Consider the following 24,961-nt stretch of genomic DNA (forward strand, 5'->3'; position numbering starts at 1 on the left):
TCTGTATGTGTGTATATATATCTCCTCAATATATGTTCCATTCTATATGCATCCGAAGAAGTGGGCTGTAGTCCACGAAAGCTTATGCTCTAATAAATTTGTTAGTCTCTAAGGTGCCACAAGTACTCCTGTTCTTCTTTTTGCGGATACAGACTAACACGGCTATTACTCAGAAAAGAATGGATTTCTTATAGGGAAGAAAAAACAGAAATTCTGTTTTGTTGATGCTTTTTAGTTACTTTAAGTTATCTTAACTCTGTAGGTCCCATCAAGATTTACTTGTACAATCTACACACTAAACAGAATAAAATTCCTAGTCAAAAGCCACCACTGTGCATTTAATTTCACAGATATATTTGATAGTGCTAGATCCACTGTCAATTTGCAGATGATACAAAATTACTCAAGATAGTTAAGTCTAAAGCTGACTGCAAAAAGTTGCAAAGGGATCTCACAAAACTGGGTGGCTGGGCTACAAAAGGGCAGATGAAATTCAATGTTGTTTAGTGCAAAATAATCCACATCTAGAAAACATAATCCTAACTATGCATACAAAATGTTGGGGTCTAAATTAGCTGTTACCACTCAAGAAAGAGATCTTGGAGTCATCGTGGATAGTTCTCTGAAAACATCTGCTCAATGTCCAACAGCAGTCAAAAAAGCTAATAAAATGTTAGGAACCATTAAGAAAGGCATAGAGAAGAAGACTGAAAAATATCATAATGCCACTAGATAAATCCCTGGTTCACCCATATCTTGAATATTGTGTGCAATTGAGGTTGCTCTATCTCAAAAAAGATATACTAGAATTAGAAAAGGTACAGGGAAGGATAACAAAAATGATTAAGGAGATAGCACAGCTTCCATATGAGGAGAGAGTAAAAAAAACTGGGATTGGTCAGCTAAGAAAAGAGACAACTAAGGGGGGTTATGATCAAGGTCTTTAAAATCATGAATAGTATGGAGAAAGTGAATAGGGAAGTGGTTATTTACCCCCTTCACATAACACAAAAACTAGGAGTCACTTGATGAAATTAATAGGCAGCTGGTTTTAAACAAACAAAAGGAAGTACTTCAAACTGCTTACAGTGAACCTGTGGAACTCATTGCCAGGGGATGTTGTGAAGGCCAAACATATAACTGGGTTCAAAAAAGAATTAGATAAGTTCATGGGGAATAGGTCCACCAATGACTATTAGCCAGATGATCAGGGATGAAACCCCATGATCTGAGTGTATCTAAATCTCCAAGGGCCTTCTGGACTAGATGACAGAGAATGGCTTACTCAAAATTGTCCTGTTCTGTTCATTCCTTCTGAAACATCTGACACTGACCACTGTCAGAAGACTGGATACTGGGCTAAATGGACCATTGGTCTGATACAATATGTTTTTATACAGTACATTTAAAAAAATAAATCTTGCTCAGTTCTACTTTCTTCTGGTTAAAATAGGTGTATTTAGTTTGACTTTGCTCCAAAACAATCTTAGTCTGTGTTTGCATTTTCCCACAGTTGCAACTTGGGGCCAGTTTATAATACCAAATAAAGATACAGGACTGTAATATATGTACAGCCTCGAGGAATAATGGAAGATGAATCCCTCAAGAAAAGGCATGCATTTTGGGGCAGAACATGCCTAAACTCCTGCGCTATTTCTAATCTGCACTGGGGATTGCTGACAGCAACTCTGAGGGTTCATGAACATTTAAATAAATGAGTTCAACCCAATTATTTGTCATTGCCTTCAATTCCAAAAATTATCTATCACAAACTGGGTTTCTGATCGTGCTCCTATTGTTAATGTGAAACCTTGATTAGCTGTACAGAATTGCAGGGCCGGCCCACAACATTTTGGCACCTGAGGCGGGGAGCTCAAATGACGCTCCCATACCCCCTCGCTTGGGCCAAAACTTTGAAAGGTGTCAATTCTGCCTTCTTCCTGTTCTACTCCTCTCATGGTACTGCTCTGCTACCTATCCCAATAAAGGAGAACTAACAACTTAAAATGCCTTGTTCAAAAATTTTAAGTAACACTTAACTTTCAAACGTCTGAACAGCAAATGTAACTTTTCTTGTCTGCATAGTAAACACTGGCATTTTTATCTGTTTGAATAATCAAAGTGGTGCTTTCCAGGCCTTCTTGGTTGCAAAGATTTGAACTGCTTCCTAAAGGTCCACAGTCTGGGCCAGCTCATTCTCTACTGAGATGGTTGCAAGGCTGACCAGCCTCTCTTGTGTCATTGTGGAGTGTAAATGTGCTTTTATTAACTTCAGCTTGGAGAAGCTGCGTTCTCCACTGGCAACTGTTACAGGAAGTGTTAGAAGTATGCGCAGAGCAACAAAAAGCATTTGGAAAGAGGGTGGTCATCTTATCTGTGCACATATATTCCAGAACAGCCTTTGGAGTTGATCCTGCTGAAATGTATCTTGAAAGGGCTTTCAGTTCATCACCTAAATCACTCGCGTCAATATCGCACATGTCATCATGTGTCAACACTGTCTCTAGTGCCCTGCATTGCTGATGTAGGTCTTCTTCAGGTATAGTGAGGAGTTTTGGAATATCATACAACATCCCAAATATACTGCTGTGTTCCTTGAGCTGCATAAAATGTTCTTCAACTGACTGTATTGCACAATCCAGCACCTGGTTAAAGAATTCAACTTTGAATTGTTGTTTGGGGACTCTTATGGGATTACCCCGTGCCTCGTAATCAAAATGTCTTCTTCAGTGACTCTTGTATTCTTGAATGGGTGGGAAAATAGCTTCAGCGTGAAGTTCCTATGCCAACTTCTGTGCACTCTTCAGAATGTTTTGAAATCCCTCATCTGATCGGTAAGACTTTGCTTTGTCCAGTTGTTCCATTGCTCCAGATATATCAAGATTAACACCTTGGAGTCTCTTGCTTACAACATTTATTTCAAACAGTATGTCCTGCTACAACAGTAAGCCACACAGAAATTTGAAGTTATGTATGTTTCTGGTGATTCCAATTCCCTCTGCCACTGTTCTCCCACAAACAGTTCCTGTCATAACATTATCCTCCATAATGGCAACTCTGGCATCATCTATCTTCCCAAATTGGTGTTTGATAGGCTTTATTGCCTCCACTGGACTTTCCCATCGTGTGGCACTCAGTGGTTTCAGTATCAGAGAGGATGTTCCCAGATGTTGCTTCAAAATTTGCCATTGATGAGTTGATGCAGAGAAAAATACATAGATGCTTTGAATTACATTAAAAAATTCAGCACCTCACTAGAAGCTGATGCTGCATCACTGACCACCAAGTTCAATGAATGAAAACTGCATGGGACAAAAAAAGCTCAAAGGTTTAACTCTCTGATCCGTGTCTGCACTCCTCTGTTCTTTCCTCTCATGTTGGCACCATTATCATAGCCCTGACCTCTCATGTCAGCTATCACAATTCCCGTATCTTCCAGCTTTTTAAGAAGCACATTTGTCATACCAGCTCCTGTAGTATCATCAATGTCAATAAATTCTAGAAAATGCTCTCTGACAGTCACCATTGCAGGGACATTTTCACTAGGTTCTGTTGTTACAAAACGCACCATTAAAGTAATTTGTTCCATATGGCTGTTGTCAGGTGTGCAGTCCAGAATAACAGAGTAATATCTTGCTGACTTCAGATCTGCCACAATCTTCTGTTAGACTTTTGTTGCCAGTACCTGTATAATCTCATTTTTAATTGTTTTTCCAAGGTAGTGGTGTGTGTACATTTCTTGGGTAGTGACTCTTCTTAGATGCTCCTGGAGTACAGCATCAAACTCAGCCATCAGCCCCACAATTTTAAGGAAGTTTCCATTGTTTGGCACATACAGCTGATCTGAAGTGCCACACAGTGCTAGGTTTTGGGTAGCAAGCATTCTCACAATGGCAATGAGCCTTTTCAGAACATTTTGCCAGTAAAGAGACTCTGATGCAATCTTCTCTTGATGCTGATCATCTATGGTGGCCTTTAACCTTAGTCTCATCTCAAGCTCTTTCTACCTATGGAATGCTCTCTGATGATTTGCAGCCTTCTCATGGCTATCCAGATTTTTCCAGTCCTCTGTTCCTGTAGAACCCAATGTGGCTGGAACATTAGACTGGAAGAGTTTGCAACAAAAACAGTATAAAGCATTCTGGGGTTTTGAATACATAAGCCACGGCCTCTCCACTTTGTCACCATTGAGGATTTCACGCCAGTAATGTGTTGGATGGAAACATCTATTTTTATTGTCTTTGGGGAAAATGAAGTTTTTCACTTGCTGTGACCTATGCAGTACAAGGAAGTCCCTCAGGCTACTGCTCAAGTGGGCCCACAGTCCTGGATCATCTAGACTTAAGGAACTAAACTCAGCAGCAGCTGTTTCTTGCGCCTCCACCACACTCTTCTCTGATCTACACTTTTCTTCAGGTCTGTGCATGGTTACATCCATTTGAGATGGAGATATGGATGCTGCAGTAGCTGCCAGGTCACCTGCACTCTGACTAACTGGAAGATCAGGCATCTCCTCACCACTCACATCCTCACTGGGGCTGGAAGGCTCACGGTGAACATTTTGTGTCTATGTATCTCAAGAGAGCTCCTTCCTGCTTAGATAAAAAGCTTCCTTTGCTTTCTTTCTTTTTCTGAATGCTGCCCAGGAGGGGCGTTTTCTTCTTTCACTCATGACTGTTGTTCTGTGCCTGCTATAGTGGCTCTCAACACTCAGTTGAAGGGGACAAATAAGCAGGCTGGTAGCAGGGCCTGAGTGAGGGAAGATATCAGCATCTTAAGGGCCTAACTGGCTCCTACTACTTCATCTGACTGCCTGTTCTCCTCAAGTGGGTTCAGGGAAGCAACAGGAAACAGGAAGCTCCCTGAGAAGCTGGTGTTAATCAGTCCAGGCTCCTGGGGGTGCTAGAGAGGTACATAAGAGGCTCCTCCTCCTCTCTCTCCCTGCAGCTCCTACTGCTTTCTGTTATTCCCTCTCACCTTTTCTCCTGCCTGCCTGTTATGTCTCTTGTGCCCTCCTTCCTCCAGCACAGCACTCCATCATCTCTGTGCATCTAGAGCAGAGAGAATACATATACACCCGCAGCAGACACAATTTTCTACACTCTGGGTCCTAGTGGCGCTCCCCCACAGTCTGGCACCTGAGGTGGCCGCCTCAGTTGGCCTCATGGTAAGGCCAGCCCTGCAGAATTGGGTGCCACAGACTGAGTACAAAAAACTTTTATAGCATCAAAATTATCTACTGAATTAAAATAGCCCATAGTAGGAAGTGCCCTTCTTTGCCTTTATCATATAATGAAAATGGGTGTTTCAGGGGGATCCATTAGATGGTTTGAAAATCCTACCCAACATGAAGCAAAATCATGTAGGTGAACATTTCAGAACTAAACAGATTTTTTTTTTAAATAGAATGTTTCATCCCCAGTTTGGAAGCCATTCATGCAATACAGGTAAACTTAAAAAAAAAAAAATCTTCAAAGCAGTACCCACTGTTTTTCACTGCACACTTGTGCAAAAGAAATATGCAGCTATTAACTGATACAGCAAATTAACTGCAGTTGTAAAACAGAACTAATGAGACTTGGAATTACAACTGCCACTGCAATAAGTTCAGACTGAAATCCACTAGTATTGATGGTATCCAGTATCAGATGCACAACATAAAGATTTGAGATGAAGCACAGGCCTCTTCATGTGGAATTGCATTACCTGGCTTGCCTATGTACCCAACAACTTGTGCAGTGAGGGGGAGTAGAGACCATGTCTGGTGTATTTGTTGCATAAGGAATAGTAACAGCACAAGGCAGGATTTCCATTAGCAGAGCATTTCAGGTCAGGGGTTCTCTTCATTGCTCCTTTCAGCAGGTGCCAATTTCTGTCTGGTCACGCTGCCTGTTTGCATCTGCTGCCGATGGCAACATAAATCTGCACTGATTTGGGAGGCTAGAATTCCCCCTTAGTCTTAACCTCTCAAGGCCCTTGTTCGCTATGCACCTCAGAATGTTAGTTGGGCATATTTCCTCAAGTATTCTTGTGTGCCATGGAGTTAGGTTTGCTGGGTGCTGAAATTGCACTCAAGGCTATTTGCAATCAGTTTTGTGGTAGTGGACAATTACTTCAATAGAATTATTCATGGTGAAAAATACTATTCAACATAAGTAAGAATGGCACAATCTGACACTGCATTTCCACAGCAAGTATTACTACAGCATACCATTAACATAATGTCAAATATCAGGGGAGGTAGCCGTGTTAGTCTGTATCCACAAAAACAACAAGGAGTCTGGTGGCACCTTAAAGACTAACAGATTTATTTGGGCATAAGCTTTTGTGGTAAGCCCACGAAAGCTTATGCCCAAATTAATCTGTTAGTCTTTAAGGTGCCACCGGACTCCTTGTTGTTTTCATTAACATAATATTTCGCTGAATATAGAACTATATTCATACTGCTTTTCCTGAGAAGGTCAGAGAGAACAACATGCCTTTAACTTATGCTGCTTAATTTTGTGCAGTGCTTAGATACAACGATAGACAGTCATGCTGTCCGATTTCCAAAGGAACTAGTGTAAAGTATGAGATTGTTTGTATGTCACATCATTAAAAATATCAAGGAATAAAGTGCTCTGAGACTTTGCTCTGTTAGTGAACCTTTGCTTAGAGCCAGATATTTCTTGTTCTCAATCCCTTGTAAAGTGTAAGCGTAGGCCATTGAAGTCTTCTCAATTGCCTTGCAATAACACTTGGAATCTGGTATTTCATAGTGAACATTCTTTGATGTGTAACTGTTTGAAAGCCTGCTTGAGGCTTGTTCTATTTTATCTAATCTTTCAAGAGAGAGAGAGTTCAAGACTGAACATGGAGGCTGAGGAAGAACTGGTAAAAATACTTTCAGAAAACTTGTTTTATCTCAGCGTTACGTGGGAAATGATGCCATAGCTTTTCATATAGAAGTTTCAGGCCTTCTTTCTTTATAATTTGCTTCAACTCTTTTTGGAAATATTATTACATTGCTTCATTCCCCCTGCCCTGTCTTTTTGTGAAAAGCTCTGGATTGTATTTTTACAACAACCATAAATTCTTTGCTGCGCAACTGATGATCTGTTAGTTAGACATGGAGACTGGGAGCTAGGGGGACTTTGCCCCAATAAGTTAAATATTCTGTTAAGGGAGGGGAATAAGTCTTAAAAATTCCCCTTAGTTTTCACATAAGATGAAGATAAAAATATTTAAGGGCATGACAGTACAGTGTATGCTGGATGGCAAGATAAAGGTTTCAAAGAAAGGGTAATGGGATATAAATATGTTTATAGAAAATACTATTAAAGTTATTTTAGTTAAAACAATAATGTAAGGGGGACTATAACAATAAAACATATTAAATACTAGAATTCAAGAATACTTTTAAAATAGAATTTTTATTAAGTGACGGTTGGTGACTATTTTAATGAGTACAGAGTCAGATAACACTACTCTGTGTACACGGATCATGAACTATGGAAAGTCAATAAACAAATTAAAATCAGCCAGTAGGTTTGTTTGTTTATATGACTGAAGTGGGCTTGTTTGTACAGTCCGGAGACACTGTGATGTTATGTTCAAGCCCACTTACTAAGAAAAGATACACAAAGAGGAGGCTGTAAAATAGCTTGCAGTAGGTGGACAAAATGTGCTTTCCCCTGGCACACTGCTTTTTCTTTTCAACAAGATTACTTTTAAAAATAAAAGCAAAAATAATTTAGCAAAACATTTTTCCACAGCTCACCTCTCAGATTTGCTTCTCTCTATTTATTGCTTCTCTTAACAGTTGTTACATTATGCTTATGCAGAGAAAAAGTACAAGAACAAGCAACATCAAACATTAAAGCTCATATTACTTTGATGTCCCAGGAATAATACAGGTTGCTTTTCTAACAGTGTTGAATCTTTTATTTAATTCTGGTGCTTTGATATTATTGTATCCATTACTTTTGATTGGTATTAAGGTAGTACTACTTACAATATGCTTAGTAGCTGCTTTGCATACACATAGACACAGTTCCTGGTCCAAAGAGTTCACAATCCAAGAAGACAAGCAATAAGTAGGGGAGATGAATAAATATACAATTTAAAAGGTTAACATATAACCCACTATCCCCAACCATACCTCTTACCCAAGAAATTAGCCAGCTAAGAATGGCTATATGCATTATGCGAGAAGTGGCTCTTGAGGAGGAATTTGAAGGAAAGGGTGGTCTAGTTCAGAGAGGGTTTTTTAATATGATATTGGTGACAGGAAGAAGGATTGAAGACAGATGTGAAAAGTGGACAACTGGGAAGTAAAGGCTGGTATCATTGGCAGGAGGTGACATGATAACAGACAAGAGTGGATAGATTGAGGTGGCAAAGTTGTGAAAAACGTAAGGTGAGGACAAGAAGCATAAATATGATGTGGTGAAAAAGGCGGGGTAGTGACTGGATTGAGAGAGAGAGGTGAGATGGAAAGAGTGATTGGCAAGGAAGGAACTTTAGCAGTAGTTGAACAGATTCCAGATATTTTTCCATGGAAATTGTGGAAAAGGTTTATTGTAATGGAAAAAATACATGTGTAAGCATAAAGACCTCAAGTACAATTTCCATACAAGGCAGTGGCTTTAGTATTTGTCTCAACGAAAATTGCATTGTGTGATATCTGCCTACTGTTGATTTTTTTTTTATTATTTGCCTTCTATGGGGTTTCTTGCACCTTCCTCTGAGACATCTGGTGCAGACCAGATGAATGAATACTGGACTAGATGAATGATTGGACTAGATGGCCCTTGGGCCTGATCCAGTATGGCAATTCATATGTATGTTCTGCTGATATATGGGTTAATAGAATAAATACCTATTTATAAAGGATACTATACGTAAAGACTACATCTTATGGATAGAAAATAAAACAGAGTTATGTTTGGGTTTTTTTGTTTTGTTTTGTTTGGTATCTTCATTTACATATCGGAGCTGGGGTTACTAATTGAAGGTGACTTCTAAATATAGCTCTATGGCACGTCATTTTGATAAAGTACAATGTATCTTCCACAGTGTATCATCATTCATTTTAGAACCAGGAACTATATATTGTATAATCTATAGGTTTTCTCCCCCTTTTAAATTTCAGCAAAAGGTGTGGGCATTACAAATTAGAGCATTTATAAAACCTACTATAACCATTCAAGTTAAATTCATAGTTAAATTCAGTTCTGGGTACTGAATTTTCTCTTTGCTACCAGTGGGGTTTCACCAATTTGAAGCAGAGTTGTAAGTAAAAAGAAAAAGAATGTATGGATTGTTTCCACAAATGTCTGCAATATTATAGCAAATGTTATTAGTTAAGAGGCCATAAAAGGAGAGATGAAAAAAGTCACTCAGTATCCAGACAGTTCATAGAAATGAGTGTTCTAGAAATTAATGGGAAAAAGTTATCTAAATTTTTCAACCTAATGGCTCATTGGCTGAGTAACAGGCTAAACATTATTCTTATTTTTAAAATATTTTCTGTGGTCCAGAGATTAGTTCTAATTGGAAATCTGCTACAAGGGCGTTCTAAAGAACAGCAAACCTGTTCTAGGCCCCAGATTTTAGTCCATATCTCTTTTTACATTAGTAATTGGATATTTGTGTATGCTGCCTGGTTAAAATCATTAACCAAAATACTTAAACAGAACATTAGTTTAATTCTTTATAAATGTTACTATGGATTCAGACAGCATTGATTCTTTCCAGCAGATTCTCAATTTAGGTAAAACAGTCCCACTCTGCATTAGGAAAAAGATAAGTACTGTCAATACATTTGCTTCCTTATTCATGGTTAACACAGGGAAATACTGCAAAAAAAACCCCTATGAATATTTACTCTTTTTTTCCCTTTTTTTAAATGAATTTGCTTTGGCCAAACTCACATTGTGTGGGTTTTTTGTCCCTCTTCCTTCTACCCTCTTACTCCCTGCCCAGTCACCCAGTCCAGCATTAATGTCATGAATGTTTGAAGAAAGAGAATTTCAAAGATGAATACACAAGCATTTGTGGACACTTCCCTGTGCAAGCATTTCTGTGCTCATCTGACTGAGGAACAGCATCAATAGCATGTGTCTTAACTGACCAGACACTCTTAAGCAAATGCTTACATTTTAAATATTAGTGTTGATCACTCTGAGTAATTAAAGAACAGGGGGCGGCCAAAATTGTTTTTGCTTTGGGCGGCAAAAATCCTAGAGCCGGCCCTGTGTATCCCTAATGTCCTAGGACCACACCTCAACAACTCTGAAAGTATCTATTATTGGCAGTCAACTGTTTGTGATCAATCCTTAAGGAAATAAATATAATAACAGAAACCTCAAAACCCAAAAATAGTACCTTGACTTCATTTATTTGAATTTAAGTGTGGTTTCCTCACAGACATTAAGTGAATTCTAACCTCAGCTAGATAAACTAAAAAACCACAAGTCAGTGGCTCATAGATATTGGCGTTGGATAGATGAAGTCAGCAAAAAAAAATCAAAGCCTTTTGCTTTTGCAGTTTTGACATGAAACATTTCGATTTGTCAGTTTGAAGCAACTTTTAATCATTTTAATGAAATCAAACATTAATTTGAAATAAAAAAACCCCAAAAGCTCAAAATGAAAAGCTTAATTTGAGTTCAAACTAAATGTTTCATTTGACCCACAACCATTTTTTTTCTATTTCTCCCCCCGAATTGCCAGCAAGCTGAAAGATCAGTTATTTGTACAGCTCTAGCAAGGGCCTCTAGCCGCTCCCCCAATACCAATCAATAACACCAGTCTGTTAGCTCAGTGGCTGAGGTCTGGTGAAGATGGAGTTTGGGTTGGGAGGTTATATGCCAGTCACAGGGAGCCGGATTTTGCTGTATTTAAAGGAGACATTTAACATCTCCCGTTTAAAACAAAAGCTCCCTCGTTCCCCCTTTAACAGAGTGGGAAAGGCCCTGACACCTGCCCAGGGAGCGCTCTGAAGTGGGGTGGCCCAGGGTTAAATGAAGTGCTTGTCTTCAGTCACCTCAGCGTGCCAGCCGGGCCGTGCCCAGCCGGGCGGGCAGTCTGCAGGGCTGGGTGTGACTCTGGCGGGTCCAGGGGCTGGGCTGGGTGTGGTCCGAGCGGGGCAGCCCTGGGTCTGAGCCTGAAGCCGGGGGCGCACAGAGGCAGCAGCCAGCCCAGACGCCACCGGCAAGGGGCAGCGTGCGCGCTGGCCCCCCGAAGCAGGCCCGGGCTCGGGGGGTTCACGCTCCGGGCGCCAGAGCCGCAGAGAGCCGAGCGCCACGTGATGCTCACTCCAGCGCTTGGCCAGCGGCCGCTTCCTCCCGCCTCGGCAGTGGGAGCTGCGGCAGCCGCTGCTCCCGCTGCCCAGGTGGGGAGAACAGCCGCCGCCTGGCCCCGCGGGCCGCCTCCCTGCTCCTCCTCCCGGCGGCTGGACCCACGCCCCGCTGCAGAGCGTGGACTGAAGGGGCTTTGCCAGCTCGCTCCGCCCGGCAGCAGGCGGCTGGCTGGACGAGGCGTCCCAGGAGAGATGGTCCCCGCGGGGTGACACGCGTGGAGAGTCCGGGCGGAGGAAGGGGCCGCAACACCGGGCTGCGGCGCCCGACCCAAAGAAGTCTTGACTTCGCAGCGAGCCCGGCTGAGTGCCCGGGGAAAGGTACGTGCGGGCCCCCGCTTGCTGTGCGCCCTGGCGGGAACGTGGGGCTGGGGAGGGCGAGAGAGCGAGCCCCACACGGCAGCGGTTCTCTGTGTCATGGGGAGTCCGTGCATTTAACGTGGTGTCTGCATGATGCTTCCCAACCTGGGACACTGCCCCTTCGCCCGACGAGAGCGAGGTGGGGGGAAGCCACCGCAGTCGTATTCATTAAAAGAAGCTTGCTGCTGCTTCTTCAAATGAGGATCCGCCTGGTCAATGAAGCCAGGATTTAGGACCTACTTAACTTCTCCGTATTCCAACAAAACAACCCCCCTGCAAGTCCCACTTTCTGAGATGGGCAACTTTTGTCCAGCTGTAGGACCGTTGTCAGGCAGGAACTCCAGGTGATTGAATACTTCATGACAGATGGGACTCGTGAGAAGTGCAACTAAGGACCTGCCTTCTAGCAAACTCTCTACCTCTCTCAGAGAAGTCTGCACCACTATCTGTGTGGGAAAAGGTAGTCAGGGAGTTTGACACAGTCCTTTAAGCCATGTGGTAGCGTGCCCAGCCTGAGACTGAAGTCAGGATTGGGCTTGCTTAAAAATTCTAAGAACTATGATTACAAAAGAGTTGATGGAAAGTAATATTGTACTTCTTAACCTGAAAATACCCTGGAAATATAGCCAAGTTCAAACCCTGAGTTTACAGTAGATACAGTATAATTTATGGGCACCACAGGTAAGGTTGGCTCTTGTTTATAGACAGACTAGCTTCTATGTCTGTTTTTGGCACTACTGGAATATGTGACTATCACAGGAGTTGGAGCTAGGGATGCTGCAACACCCACTGGCTTGAAGAGATTTCTGTTATATACAGTGTTTACAGTTTGGTTTAATTGCTCTCAGCATCCCCACTATAAAAACTGTTCCAGCACCCTGGTGTATAGTCTTAAAAACTATAATGATATATTATATCAGTAGTATGTGATGGTTCTCCTCCAAACTGCCTTCAGCCCCAGTTCTCTTAGCAGCCAATTAATGAAATGATGGAGGAGGAAAACTGAACTGTATTTTTATTTGTTTCACCAAATGTGAATTCAGCTTGCCTCGTTTTATCTTCATAGCAATGAAAAGTGCAGCTTGGTTTTTGTGGAACAAAGACATTCTGCATTGCACCTTCTTGACCAGCTTGCCGTAGACTTTCTTTCATACTTTCTTAAACGTTGGAGTGTGTAAAATGTTAACAAAACAGTCAGAGTCCACTTTGCTATTGAGTTTAATTCCACAAGGAGCCAGATGTTTGCCAACATGTGTTGAGTTCTCCTGGAATTAGTCCCAGCAACAGACGTTAACCAAAGAGATACATTTGAAGTCTGAAGTTGTCTCTCTCTTTCTCTTTATGTGGCTTAAAAATACAAATCTATGTATAGAGCCCATGATCTGATTTATTTTATTTTCTATTTATAATCTATTAGGCTATGTTTTTGATTTTTTTTTCTGAGTAACAATCTAAGGCAAAAGTAATGTGTTGCTAATATTGTAAAAACGACAGCCAATAAAATGACAGTTTTGAAATAATTTCAAAAGGGTTATAAGTAGGACTTTGGGAATGAAAGTGAATAGATGTGCATATTTACTTTTTTGTTTGCAGTGTTGTAGCTGTGTTGGTCCCAAGATATGAGAGAGACAAGGTGGGTGAGGTAATTAATATCTTTTATTGAACCAGCTTCTGTTGGTGGAAGATAAAGAAACAAGTTTTTCGAGCTTAACAGAGCTCTTCTTCAGGTCTTGAAAAAGTAACCAGAGTGTCACCAGCTAACTACAATGTGGGACAGATTGTTAAACATAAGGAATAACACATGTTGTAGGAAACCACTTAATTTTAAGTGGGCAATTAACACCTCTGCAGTCATAGGAAAAAAGAGCATTAGTATGTTACAAATTGTTGTAATGAGCCATAGAACCAGTGCCTCTACTGAGACCTTGATTTTTAGTATCTATCAGAGTTATGAATTTAAGTTCCTATGTTGGTCTTTTGAAGGCGTTGTGCTGATTTCCTTTGAGGATGAAGACTAATAGATCAGATATGGAGTGATTTGCGCTGTGAAAAGCATCCACTCACAGGTGATAGTGTGTCTTTTATCATGTTTCTGTGTGAGCTCATTCAAGAGCGTAGGGATTTGTCTGGTTTCTCCTATATACTTGTTGTTGCAATATATGATGCACTGGATTAGGTGGTACACATGTTGTGCTAGGCATGTGTAGGACCCATGGATTTTGAAAGGTGTGAGTGTGTGTCGGGGGGTGGTATTGATCACTGTAGCATAAGAGATGTGTCCGCAGGTTTTGCATCTGTTGTTCTGGCAAAGTCTGGTGCCTCTATGAGTTTGTGTGTCTTGGTCTGTGGGGAGCATGCTTCTGATGACGAGACTGGGGGGAGGTTGTTTGCAGGCCAGAAGAGGAGGTTTGGAAAAAAATTCAGGATAAGGCCTCCATCAAATATGGATTGCAATTGTTTGATGAGACCCCGTATGAGTTCCACTGTGGGGTGGTAGGTGACAAGCAGGGGACTGTGGTTGGTGGGGGGTTCTTTTTCTGTATTTCTCTCAGGGTATTCAGGTGGCCTGTTCCATGATGTTTTTTGTTTTTTTTTGGTTCCCTAGTGTATTATGGCTAACTCTTCTTGCATCATATGGGGCTTGCACACTACAAATTCATATTTAGACCCTTAATTGTAGGCACCCAAATTAGAAAATGTTGGTTCTTGATTATAGAGCTGCGCTGCTCCTCACCTGCTTTTTAGAGGTAACTGACAGTTAGTCTGGGTTATAGGGAAGAGGAATGGAGGTAGTGCAGCTCTTTTAAGATGTACACATTCAGTGTTGTTTGCTCGTTAGTTAGCCATTTAAGAAATTTCTTAACAAAATTGTAACCTAAAAGTGACCCGTCAAATCAATTACAGGAATTGGCCAGAGAGAGCCTTTATGTGATCCATTGACCTCTTTCTCCCCTAGTATTGATGGGAAAAGTATTGGGGAAAATAGGAAAGGACCCATATGCAGTTTAGAGATATAAAATTAAAAATATCTGTAAGTATTCCAGTGAGAACTACAACTTATACCTGTGGATTTTTTTTTAAAACCTGTTTCTGCATTAGATAGTATGTCAGTCTTCCACAAAGACAGTTAGCGTCTATGGCTAGCATGGTCCAGAAGGCCGCAGACTCTTTTTCCCCCCCGGTTCCTGTTAGGTTTAATGTCCAAGTCACCAGAAAACAAGTCTCAATGAACATGCAGTAGACAGTTCATTAATCTGTGAATCACTGACACTATAGGAGCCATTAGGGTCCATAATGACAAAACAGTACTTAACATGAAATTTAATCCACTCATTACTGACAAACAAGTTATAAATAGCGCTTATAATGAAAACACTGAGAAATCCTTAACTACCACGTGCAGCTATACAGGAAAGCTTCAAATGTCAAATAGTTACAGCAGCTCTGCATAGAGGGAATAAAGTGAACGCATTCAATAGTGCAGAATAAAGTGCTGAAGGAAACATTTTGTGCCTGCAAAGAACAATAGTTACAATTTTCTCTAGTAGTTCTTTAAAATAACCAATATTTGTGAAACCGCAGTCACTTCAGTGAATTTGCATCATGAGCCGATGTAAACTATAGATTATAGAGAATATTTATTTAAGGCAGAGTAGAAAGTGCAAAAATTCTTTTACAAATTTTGGCCTGGATTTCAAGGAGTGGAATGTTAAAGGAGAGTTATGTTACAGCACTTTAGATGTTTAGGAAATGAGCCGGTGGCCTAATAAATAGGTGGCCTCAGAGAACCCACTACCATGTTTGGGACTAGTTGGAGCTCTTGTTGGCAGTCTTAGAAGAGAGGCTAAGTATTGAATGAACATGTAGGCTGGGTAGCCCTTTAGTTTCTTGAGGTTAAGAACTGAGGCACTTTGGTGAAGTGATGTGGGGATACTTGCTCTGTTGCTGACTGTATAGTACCTAGTGTATGGAGAAATGAAGGACTTTGGTCTTTATGACTAAAATTTTGGCATAATCCATAAGAAAAACTTTCACTAAAAATCAGTTTCACCACTATTTTCCAAAGTATTTCATTTACTCAGAACATATACAAAAATGAATAAATCTAATAAAAATCCAGAGGTGCTGACTGACTTCAGCAAGACCTTGGGGTCCTCAACAGGAGCTGCACATACTGAGTACCTTTGAAAATCAAGCTTGCCGCCTCTATGCTTAAGCATTATTTCTAGGATGTTCTATGTTTTTTTTTTTTTTTTTTTAAAGTCTATTTAATATTTAAAAGCAGCTGTGGTTGAGTTTTATTTTTGAAGGCAGGGGCTGCTTGTGTGCTCACAGTATTATGTTCCCATTTCTCATTAACTAGCAGCTGTTAGATTTTTTTTGTAAGCAAATGCAAGAAAACTGAGAAACTTGATATTCAGGTAATTATGTTTCTGCAGGGATCCGCCCTTATAGATTCTTGGATCTTCTGAGCCCAGCTTGGTCAATCTTTAGCCAGTTTAAATAAATCACTAGCAAAATAAAGCCCGGATCCTGAAGAACCTGGTCTTAGAAAAGTTGATTATTCTGCCTGTTTCTCTACTCTGGCAAGCCACAGAACATTGCACTTTATAAAGCCCGAGTGCCAACTAATTTATTTGGATAGAGGCCAAGACTGGAAAATTTCAGCTTGAAAAGTGACTGAAAAGCAGGTGGCTAGACTAGAAATACTTAAAGCACCTTTGTGATAGTAGTCAGTAGTGTTCCTGCAGTATCTGGTGCTGCTTTGTCTCTTGGAGATCATGACTTGTAGCATTTGTTGTTGCCGTAGTTGTTTGATTTCCCCCTGCTCCTCTCCGCTAATTAATTGTGGTTAGAATTATGTAAGAGACCATAAAAGATCCAACTTCAGGTCTGTGGCATTAAAAATTACTCTTCATTTCCAAGTAAGGAAGTAACAAACCTGCTTATCTCAGAGTGCTTATATTTTGCTCCCTATTTTCTGTAACTGTTATTAGAAGATTTGCATTTTCCCCCTTAACTCTTTTTAGTCCTCTTCATTAAAAAAAAAAAAGTAATTGTTCACACTGGGGGGGGGGGGGGGGGGAGGCACTAAACTCAGGGCCCACTCTAACACAACAGGAGCAGCAGCTGCTACCTTACCCTAAGTGTGCCCCTCTATGGAATCCCACAGGGCTCAGTCCTGTCATCCCTTTTTACCCAACCCCTATATCAGAGCTCTGGAGGAGTTCAGTGAATCTGCAGATGACCCCTAGCTCTGTTTGCTTTACAAATGTGCACAGTGCTGTTTCCCAGTTTCTAAATGTTATTGGAACTAAGATAAAAAGCAGCTGCCCAAACTAAATCCAAGTTAAATGGATGTGGTGGTAGTTGGAAAAGGCAAACATTTTAAGGAACTGACTGGAACTGTGACTTCATTTTCTGTCCAGGGCGTCTGTCCATTGGTGGTCATGTTAGTGCCTGATCTCAAAGTCCTGTTTGATTAATCACTGGTTACCCAGAATGGAAACAGTGACCAGAAATTCCTTTGTCATCTTCCTCTAACCAGACAAGTATGACTTTTCTTCTTTGTTACGGATCTAGTTGTGGGTATCACCGTCAACCTGCTTAGTGTTCTCCTTAGGTTTTACTGTGAAAGCAACATGGAAGCTGCACCTAGTTCATCAAGCTGTGGTCTATGTACTAAGAGGGACAAATGAGAGCACATATCTCAGTGATGCTCCATGATCTACTTTGAAGTAGCACCATGAGAATCGAATGCAACCCAGAGTAGTGGCACTGATCTTTAAGCCCTTTAATGGGATAGGGCCCAGATATCTGTGTGTCAGCCTCTTCTCTGTGGCAGCTATTATTGATGGGAACTCTGTGACTGAAAGTCCTCATGAGGAAACTCTAGGGACTTGGGTCAGGACCTGTTCTCTTGGCCGTGGAATTTCCTACCAGGAGATCAAGATGTGCCAGCGTCAAGACGAAATACTTTTATAGCACAATTGTGATAATACCTATAAAATATGGATAGTAACAATAATTATGTACTTCAGTGCAATATAAGTCTGATTTCCTGATACTGTACAACAAACACAATATATTTTCTGTGCTTCAGGGGCTGTTTTCTCACGCTGAGAAACAGCTGGCCTACTAACCACAAATTCCTGGTGCATCTGTGAAAGAGGAACCCCCTTTCCCTTTTGTGATCCAGTTTACACAGAAATAGTAGTAGTTAGTGATTATATCATATAAAACATAACACCCCCCTATTTCTATCTGTTAGAAATAAAGAAAAGAATGGTTAATTTTCATTATAGGTCTATGGTAATTCTGGACACGTTTGGAGAAAGAGCTGTAGCTAGTATATTACTTCCAGTATTCATGTTCACCTAGAGGATGGACTAGTGGAGGGAAAAGTACTGATAGATAAGTATTTTATGTTAATATGACCCTACATTAACTCTGCAGAGCTATAGGGGAAATCCCACATCAGTCCCCAGAGTAAGCCCAGCTCAGCTGCTTATGGTTTGACAGATTAGAAGAACACTAGGTAAATCTTTATCCTACGAGGCAGTGAAACACTAAATCTAAGAGATCTTGGGCTCTCTTCTTTGATCATTAGGATACAGCCCAAAATGTACCCTGATTTTTCTTTCATCCAGTTTTAAATTGTACATTTCAGCTCTTGTCACAGATGTAGCTGCAAACCAAAATCCTATGTAGTCAAGGTACTCAGTATAGAAGAAATGGCCCTAGTAGGAAGAGTACGGGCACCACAGACTTAATGAAGGAAGATAATCCTGTTGAAAGCAACAGAGGGTCCTGTGGCACCTTTAAGACTAACAGAAGTATTGGGAGCATAAGCTTTCGTGGGTAAGAACCTGAGGTTCTTACCCACGAAAGCTTATGCTCCCAATACTTCTGTTAGTCTTAAAGGTGCCACAGGACCCTCTGTTGCTTTTTACAGATTCAGACTAACACGGTTACCCATCTGATACTTGAATCCTGTTGAAGTGTTCTGAACCTACTGGACTGGAGTCTACTTCTTTTGGGAATTTGATATTTCAAGTGAATCAATTGAACTAAACTTTTCTCAAGGTCAGTAGACGATCAGATCTGGATGGCTGATAAAGCCAGGGACTCATTTGTATTTATAATGTAGGATATAGAACTGAACTCTTGTTGAAGATTGATTGTTGATTATACAGGATAAGTGTGAGTCTGTTGCCTCTTAAGTCTGTAGCAGGAAGCCAGGCAACAGTGAGGGCTGCAGAAAGTTTTACCTTTCCACAGTGAGGCCAAAGAAGACCAATGCTAGCATTAGCAATAATATTGTTTTCTTTATTATAATAAAGTTCTTTGTTCCAGGGTGGATTTGATTTAAATCAAATTGATTTAAATTACTAGTCAGGAAGACTCTATTTAATCATGGATTTCTACATAAAAGTGCATTCTTGTTGTTTGTTATAACCATAATACATATTCTTCACAACTCAAAGATAGATGTAGGTTTCATTTTTAGAAGGTACACACTATACATTTTTAAAGTGATTTATTTTGAAAACTTTTCAGAGTAGTTTTAGGGCTATATCAGAAAATGAATGACTGTTTGGGTATTTTACTTACCAAAGGTAATTGAAGCAGATATTTATGAAGTCATTAGGAGGTGAACTATCTCCAATTCAACAGGTTAATCATTAATATTTGGAGGATTTTCTTGCCATGCTGTATTAGGAGAAAATTACCAGACAGACATTTAAATTGTTTTATTTAACTAAAACAACAACATTATGTATTCTGGGTTTTTTTTCTTCAACAGGAAACATACAATATTTTAACAAAACAAGCATATGAATTTTTGAATTTTGAATTCAGTTAAACATTCAAGTTTTTTAAAACCTCCCCCTCCCTAACAGAGTGTGCCAGGTAGGAAGCGCTGGGAGGTAGGCGGAAGAGCAGGGACGCGGCGCGCTCAGGCGGGGAGGAGGAAGTGGGGCGGGGGCTGAGGGGAGCTTGGCTGCTGGTGGGTGTATTTTTCCCCTTGGGTGCAACAGCCCCGGAGTACCCACGGAGTTGGCGCCTATGCAATCAAGTTGTATGAGTCTTAAACTGAAAACCCAAGACCTCTATTGAACAATCCATATCTATGCAAATATAGTAGATACCTCAATCATAATTATAAATGTGTTTTGTGATTGGGTTTTAGTAGAATTTGTGAGACTGCTTGGTAAAAATCCCAAACTACAGCTATCTTACATAGATACTAATCCGTTTTAATTGTAGTATTTAGCTAAGTTCCACTGTTCCAATTACTACTTTGTGGGTGAAAATGGATTGCAGAAATCATGGTGCTCAAATGTGGCCTGTATTTTGGAAATTATTATCTCACAGTCATTTTAACTGTGTGGATTCACAATACCTTGAAGAGGAAGAACAGGAAATAAGCCCCAGGTGAGTCAGAAAATACATGAGGACTAAAGAGCGCTTCCTAATTGTAATAGTTAGAGATTGGCTGTTTGATATTTAATCAGTACTCTAAGCAGTGTTACTTTTTTGTTATGATGCTATCTGATTTGTCTTCCTTCCTGTAAAGGAGCAAACATTTATTTAAATAAAGCGCACAATTTTTTAAATTTAAGAATTACACAGACTCCTGATGTTTTCAGGCAATGTATTTTCATAAGTTCAGAAGTTTTAAAGAATATTCTTTTAGAAGATGCCAAGATCCAAGTAGAATAATAGACATGTACCTCTGAAATGGAAATGATCTCTTCAATCAGTTCTTAATTTGTTAAATTTTGGTTGTTTTTTAGATCCACTGTTCAGAACAAGATGTATTCGCATAAACTTTTGACTGTGTTTCTGCACTTGGGTAAGTTGCCTGAGACAATGATATTGAAACTGTTTAAAAAAAAAATTCTGTAGCCTTTGATTTGACAAAGTAAAAGCTTGATCCTGCAAGATGCTCAGTGCCCTCATTTCTCATGAAAATGTTGGATGCACCGTACCTTACAGACTAGACAATAACCTTCTGATGATAAAACCAATGCAAGTGATAGCTGATCAATATCTAGTTCACAGCTATTTTGAAAAAAAATGTTTGATAGTAAACTTGCAACTGTAATACAGTTAGTTAATGTAGTTAATCAAGACAGGCTAGAGCAGTCAGTATAACTAGCATTCATACAGGTTAGAATTTTATGGGCAATCTGGACAATACCAACAATTGAGGGTAAAATCCTGACTCCACTGAAGTCATAACAAAACTCATATTCACTTCAGTGGAGCCAGGATTTTACACAAAGTGTTTATTTTATTAGGTATGTTTTTGCACTAAACCATTCCCCCTGCTTCATATACAAAATTGTTGTAATGAGTGCTCAATTCATGGTAAATATAATAGTTCAAATATGAGGACTTCAGTTTTCCTTTCTAAAATAGAAGAAATAAACAGAGTAGATTAAATCAGACGTGCATAAATTTTGTCAGACCCATTAATGTTGGTATTTTCTCTGTAATTTTTGTTTATTTGGCAAAAGTCCCTCTAAATTTCCAAAGATGTTGATGAAAGATAAACCAGATATTTTAATCTACGTTTCAAAAGTTGTATCTTTCAGATCTTTGTAGCAATTGTAGGTTTTCTTAGGATTTCTTCATATCTTTATTCATTCAATATCAAATGTGTCACTACATTGTTGAGACTTAATTAATATAACCTAAAAATTCTCTGCATTTACAGAAGTATCTTTTAACAGGGCAACTGGAGTGCTCAGGGGATTTGCATTGGGAGACAGAGTTGTTTGTCTTTAGCAGGGTGGATTTGATTTAAATCAAATTAATTTAAATCACTAGTCAGGAAGACTCAATTTCATCATGGTTTTCTACATAAAAGTTCATTCTTGTTGGTTGTTATAACCTTAATACATATTCTTCACAACTCAGAGATGTACCTTCTAAAAATGAAACCTACACACTATACATTTTTAAAGTGATTTATTTTGAAAACTTTTCAGATTAGTTTTACAGTTATATCAGAAAATGAATGATTGTTTGGTTATTTCACTTACCAAAGGTAATTGAAGCAGATAGTTCACCTCCCAATGGCTTCATAAATATCTCCTATTCAACAGGTTAATTATTAATATTTGGAGGATTTTCTTGCCATGCTGTTTTAGGAGGAGAAAATCACCAGACAGATATTTAAATTGTTCTATTTAACTAAAGCAACAAAGTTATGTATTCTGGATTTTTTTTCTTCAACAGCAAACATATGATATTTTAACAAAACAAGCACATGTCCCTCGCATCTCACATTTATCTCCTTGTCCAGATCTATTCCGCCCCCAACAATTTCTATTCATTGAAGTTTTTGAAACTTTGCACTTTTAGAGAGAGGTAAGGGATTGACTCTGTGTACACAAATTTGTAAAGGGACAATAGAGTTGAGGTCTGTTATTTCTCATCTCTATATATTATTTATTTATTTAAAAACATTTTTGCTGTTAACAAGCATGTTACCTCTGGAGAGACAAATCCACAGTTTGAGAACGGCAAAACTAAGCATCTCTGATGGTATCTTCTAGACTGAGCACTGAACCCCACTGGGTAGATAGAAAGATTATCCTAAATAATCTATACAGAAGCCTGTGGAACCCCATAAAATTGGGTCCCTAATCCATGAACTATTGGAACTCATTTACAAAACTTTTCTTAAACATTACATGAATATATTGTCTCATACTATAGAATTAGAATTTATAATCCCTATTCCTTGATGAGATAGTTTTAATTGAGAGATCATATATCTTTAGATAGGTGTTTTCCTCAAAAAGCATTTTATAAAAAAAAACCTGATTTAAATAAAAAAAAAATCCAATTATTTTTTAAATCACTGATTTTTATCCACCCTGGTCTTTAGTCACTGTTAAGTAGGTTTGTGTGTACATCAGCTTTCACTGTTGCTGTTTGTGTTGTACCTGTTCTGTAAATAAATTCCTATATCAGTGTCAAGTGAATATTTTTAATGCAGCCTACTGATTTATAAAAAAATATTATGTGTTTATTAAGGGATATAAAATATATAATCTTATGCTAAATAATATTATTGCAATTTTATTGTAGCTTATTCATTTCATTTACATTTTAATGAAAAAAATATTATAGTAATGGCAGGCACACTGATCTTATGGGATTTGGTTAGTTTGTCATGTGAGAATCTGCAGTGTGATTTGTCCTTCAAAATTAAGCTATGCATGTATAAAACAAACTGAAATCCCCTTTCAGTGCCAGCTGTAAAATGGGTAGCATATTAGCTATATGTCCTGCCCCATAGGAGTCATGTCCCTCATTTTGTTTTCGCATCACGGATTATGCACTAATATTCTGTTCAGTCAACTGAATCCTCTACATGGAGCCAGGAAACCTAATGAAGCTGATGTTTAACAAGGCACAGACTCTGCCTTGTTAAACAAGAGAAAATACCATTGAGGGTTCTGCTGATCAGAAAATGTGTATATCCAAAGAAATTGAACATCTCAGACACAGAAGTAATAACATGAGTTTACTTTTAATCATCTTAGAAACCTATTTTTCACTTTGCATTGGTTTACTATGCTAAAATATTTACATAAATTGAAATCAGATTGTGCCTGTGAAAGCAAAAGACACAAATTCTCTCTCTTGTTTTTGAGTAGCAGCCGTGTTAGTCTGTATCCGCAAAAAGAAGAACAGGAGGACTTGTGGCACCTTAGAGACTAACAAATTTATTAGAGCATAAGCTTTCGTGGACTACAGCCCACTTCTTCGGATGCATATATGCATATATGCATCCGAAGAAGTGGGCTGTAGTCCACGAAAGCTTATGCTCTAATAAATTTGTTAGTCTCTAAGGTGCCACAAGTCCTCCTGTTCTTCTCTTGTTTTTGTTATTGTGGGGTCTATTTGCAAGACATTCAGTAAGAATGAATTTGTATGTAATAAACTGTTTAAAATATTCATACATTTTCTAGGCATTACACTAAAAACAAGGACACATACAAATCAGTTACGTGCATTTCAATAACTAAAGCTATTTTAATTCAAAGAGGCCTATTTATCATTATCAGAAGTATTATTAGCCCACTTCAAGCTCTGATTTATGAACAGTAGCCATGTAGTGTAACAAGTGTGCTCCTACATTGTATAGGGTTTTATTTTCAAGGTATCTAAGTTTGATAGAAAATATCACCTTTTACTAGATCTCATTTTGTAGAAAATGCTTCTTTTGGGCCTATTTACCTAACTGGCCATGTATTATTGTAAAACACATTAATTAGTAGGGTTCGATTTCTAATCGAACAAAACTGAACAGCCCTGCTCTGAGGCCCCTTCCCTGAGGCCCTGTGCCCTGCTCACTCCATCCCCCCCCCCCATCGCTCGCTTTTCCCCACCCTCACTCTCTTTCACCAGGCTGGAGCAGAGAGTTGGGGTGCGGGAGGGGGTGAGGGCTCTGGCTGGAGGTGCAGGCTCTGGGGTGGGGCCAGAAATGAGGGGTTCATGGTGTGGGGGGGCCTCTGGGCTGGGGCAGGGGGCTGGGCTGTGGGAAGGGTGAGGGCTCCGGCTGGGGATGAGGGGTGTGAAATGCAGGAGGAGCTCCGGACTGAGGCAGGAGGTTGGGGTGTGGGAAGGGGTGAGGGCTCTGGCTGGGGGTGGGGCTGGGGATGAGGGGTGAGAGATGCAGGAGGAGCTCCGGGCTGGGGCAGGAGGGTGGGGTGAAGGAGGGGATCTGGGGTGCCGGCTCAGGGAGGGAGTTTGGGTGCAGGAGGGGGATCAGGGCTGGGGCCAAGGGGTTTGGTGTGCGGGAGGGGGTGTGAGGTGTGGGCTCTGGGAGGGAGGTTGAGTGCGGGAGGGGGCTGAGGCTGGGGCAGCGGGTTGATGTGTGGTTTCTGGGAGGGAGTTAGGGTGTGGGAGGAGGCTCAGGGTTGGGGCAAAGGGGTTTGTAGTGTGGCGGGGGGGGGGTTCCGACCTGGGGGAGGGGTTTTGGGGTGCGGGCTCCAGCCAGACAGTGCTTGCTTCAGGTGGCTTCTGTAAGCAGTGGCATGTCTGGCTCCTAGGCGGAGGGGCCGGGGTTCTGTGCACTGCCCCTGCAGCTCCCATTGGCTGCAGTTCCCAGCCAATGGGAGCTGCAGAGCCGGTGCTTGGGGCGGAGGCAGCACACGGAGTCCCCGTGGCTACCTATGCGCCTAGGAGCTGGACATGCCACTGCTTCCAGGAGCTGTGCACAGCCAGGGCAGG

The 24,961-nt window shown here is 40.3% G+C and overlaps 1 protein-coding gene across 5 annotated transcripts in view; it reads left to right on the forward strand.

Moving 5' to 3' along the window:
- The first annotated feature begins 11,292 nt into the window (after positions 1-11,292).
- LEPR (leptin receptor) overlaps positions 11,293-24,961 on the forward strand; it is a 62,452-nt gene continuing 48,783 nt past the window's right edge. For 2 of the 5 annotated variants that reach the window (XM_008166638.4, XM_008166642.3), the window contains exons 1-3: positions 11,341-11,662; positions 13,295-13,334; positions 20,503-20,561. In XM_008166638.4, the coding sequence (XP_008164860.1) occupies positions 13,321-13,334; positions 20,503-20,561 (73 nt within the window). In that variant the 5' untranslated portion in view covers positions 11,341-11,662; positions 13,295-13,320. Of the gene's footprint in view, positions 11,663-13,294; positions 13,335-20,502; positions 20,562-24,961 lie in introns of all 5 variants that reach the window. The other 3 variants (XM_005300085.4, XM_065553978.1, XM_065553979.1) reach the window with 3 other exon arrangements.

The sequence above is a fragment of the Chrysemys picta genome, chromosome 8, assembly GCF_011386835.1.
Source record: "Chrysemys picta bellii isolate R12L10 chromosome 8, ASM1138683v2, whole genome shotgun sequence".
NCBI lineage: Eukaryota > Metazoa > Chordata > Testudines > Emydidae > Chrysemys > Chrysemys picta.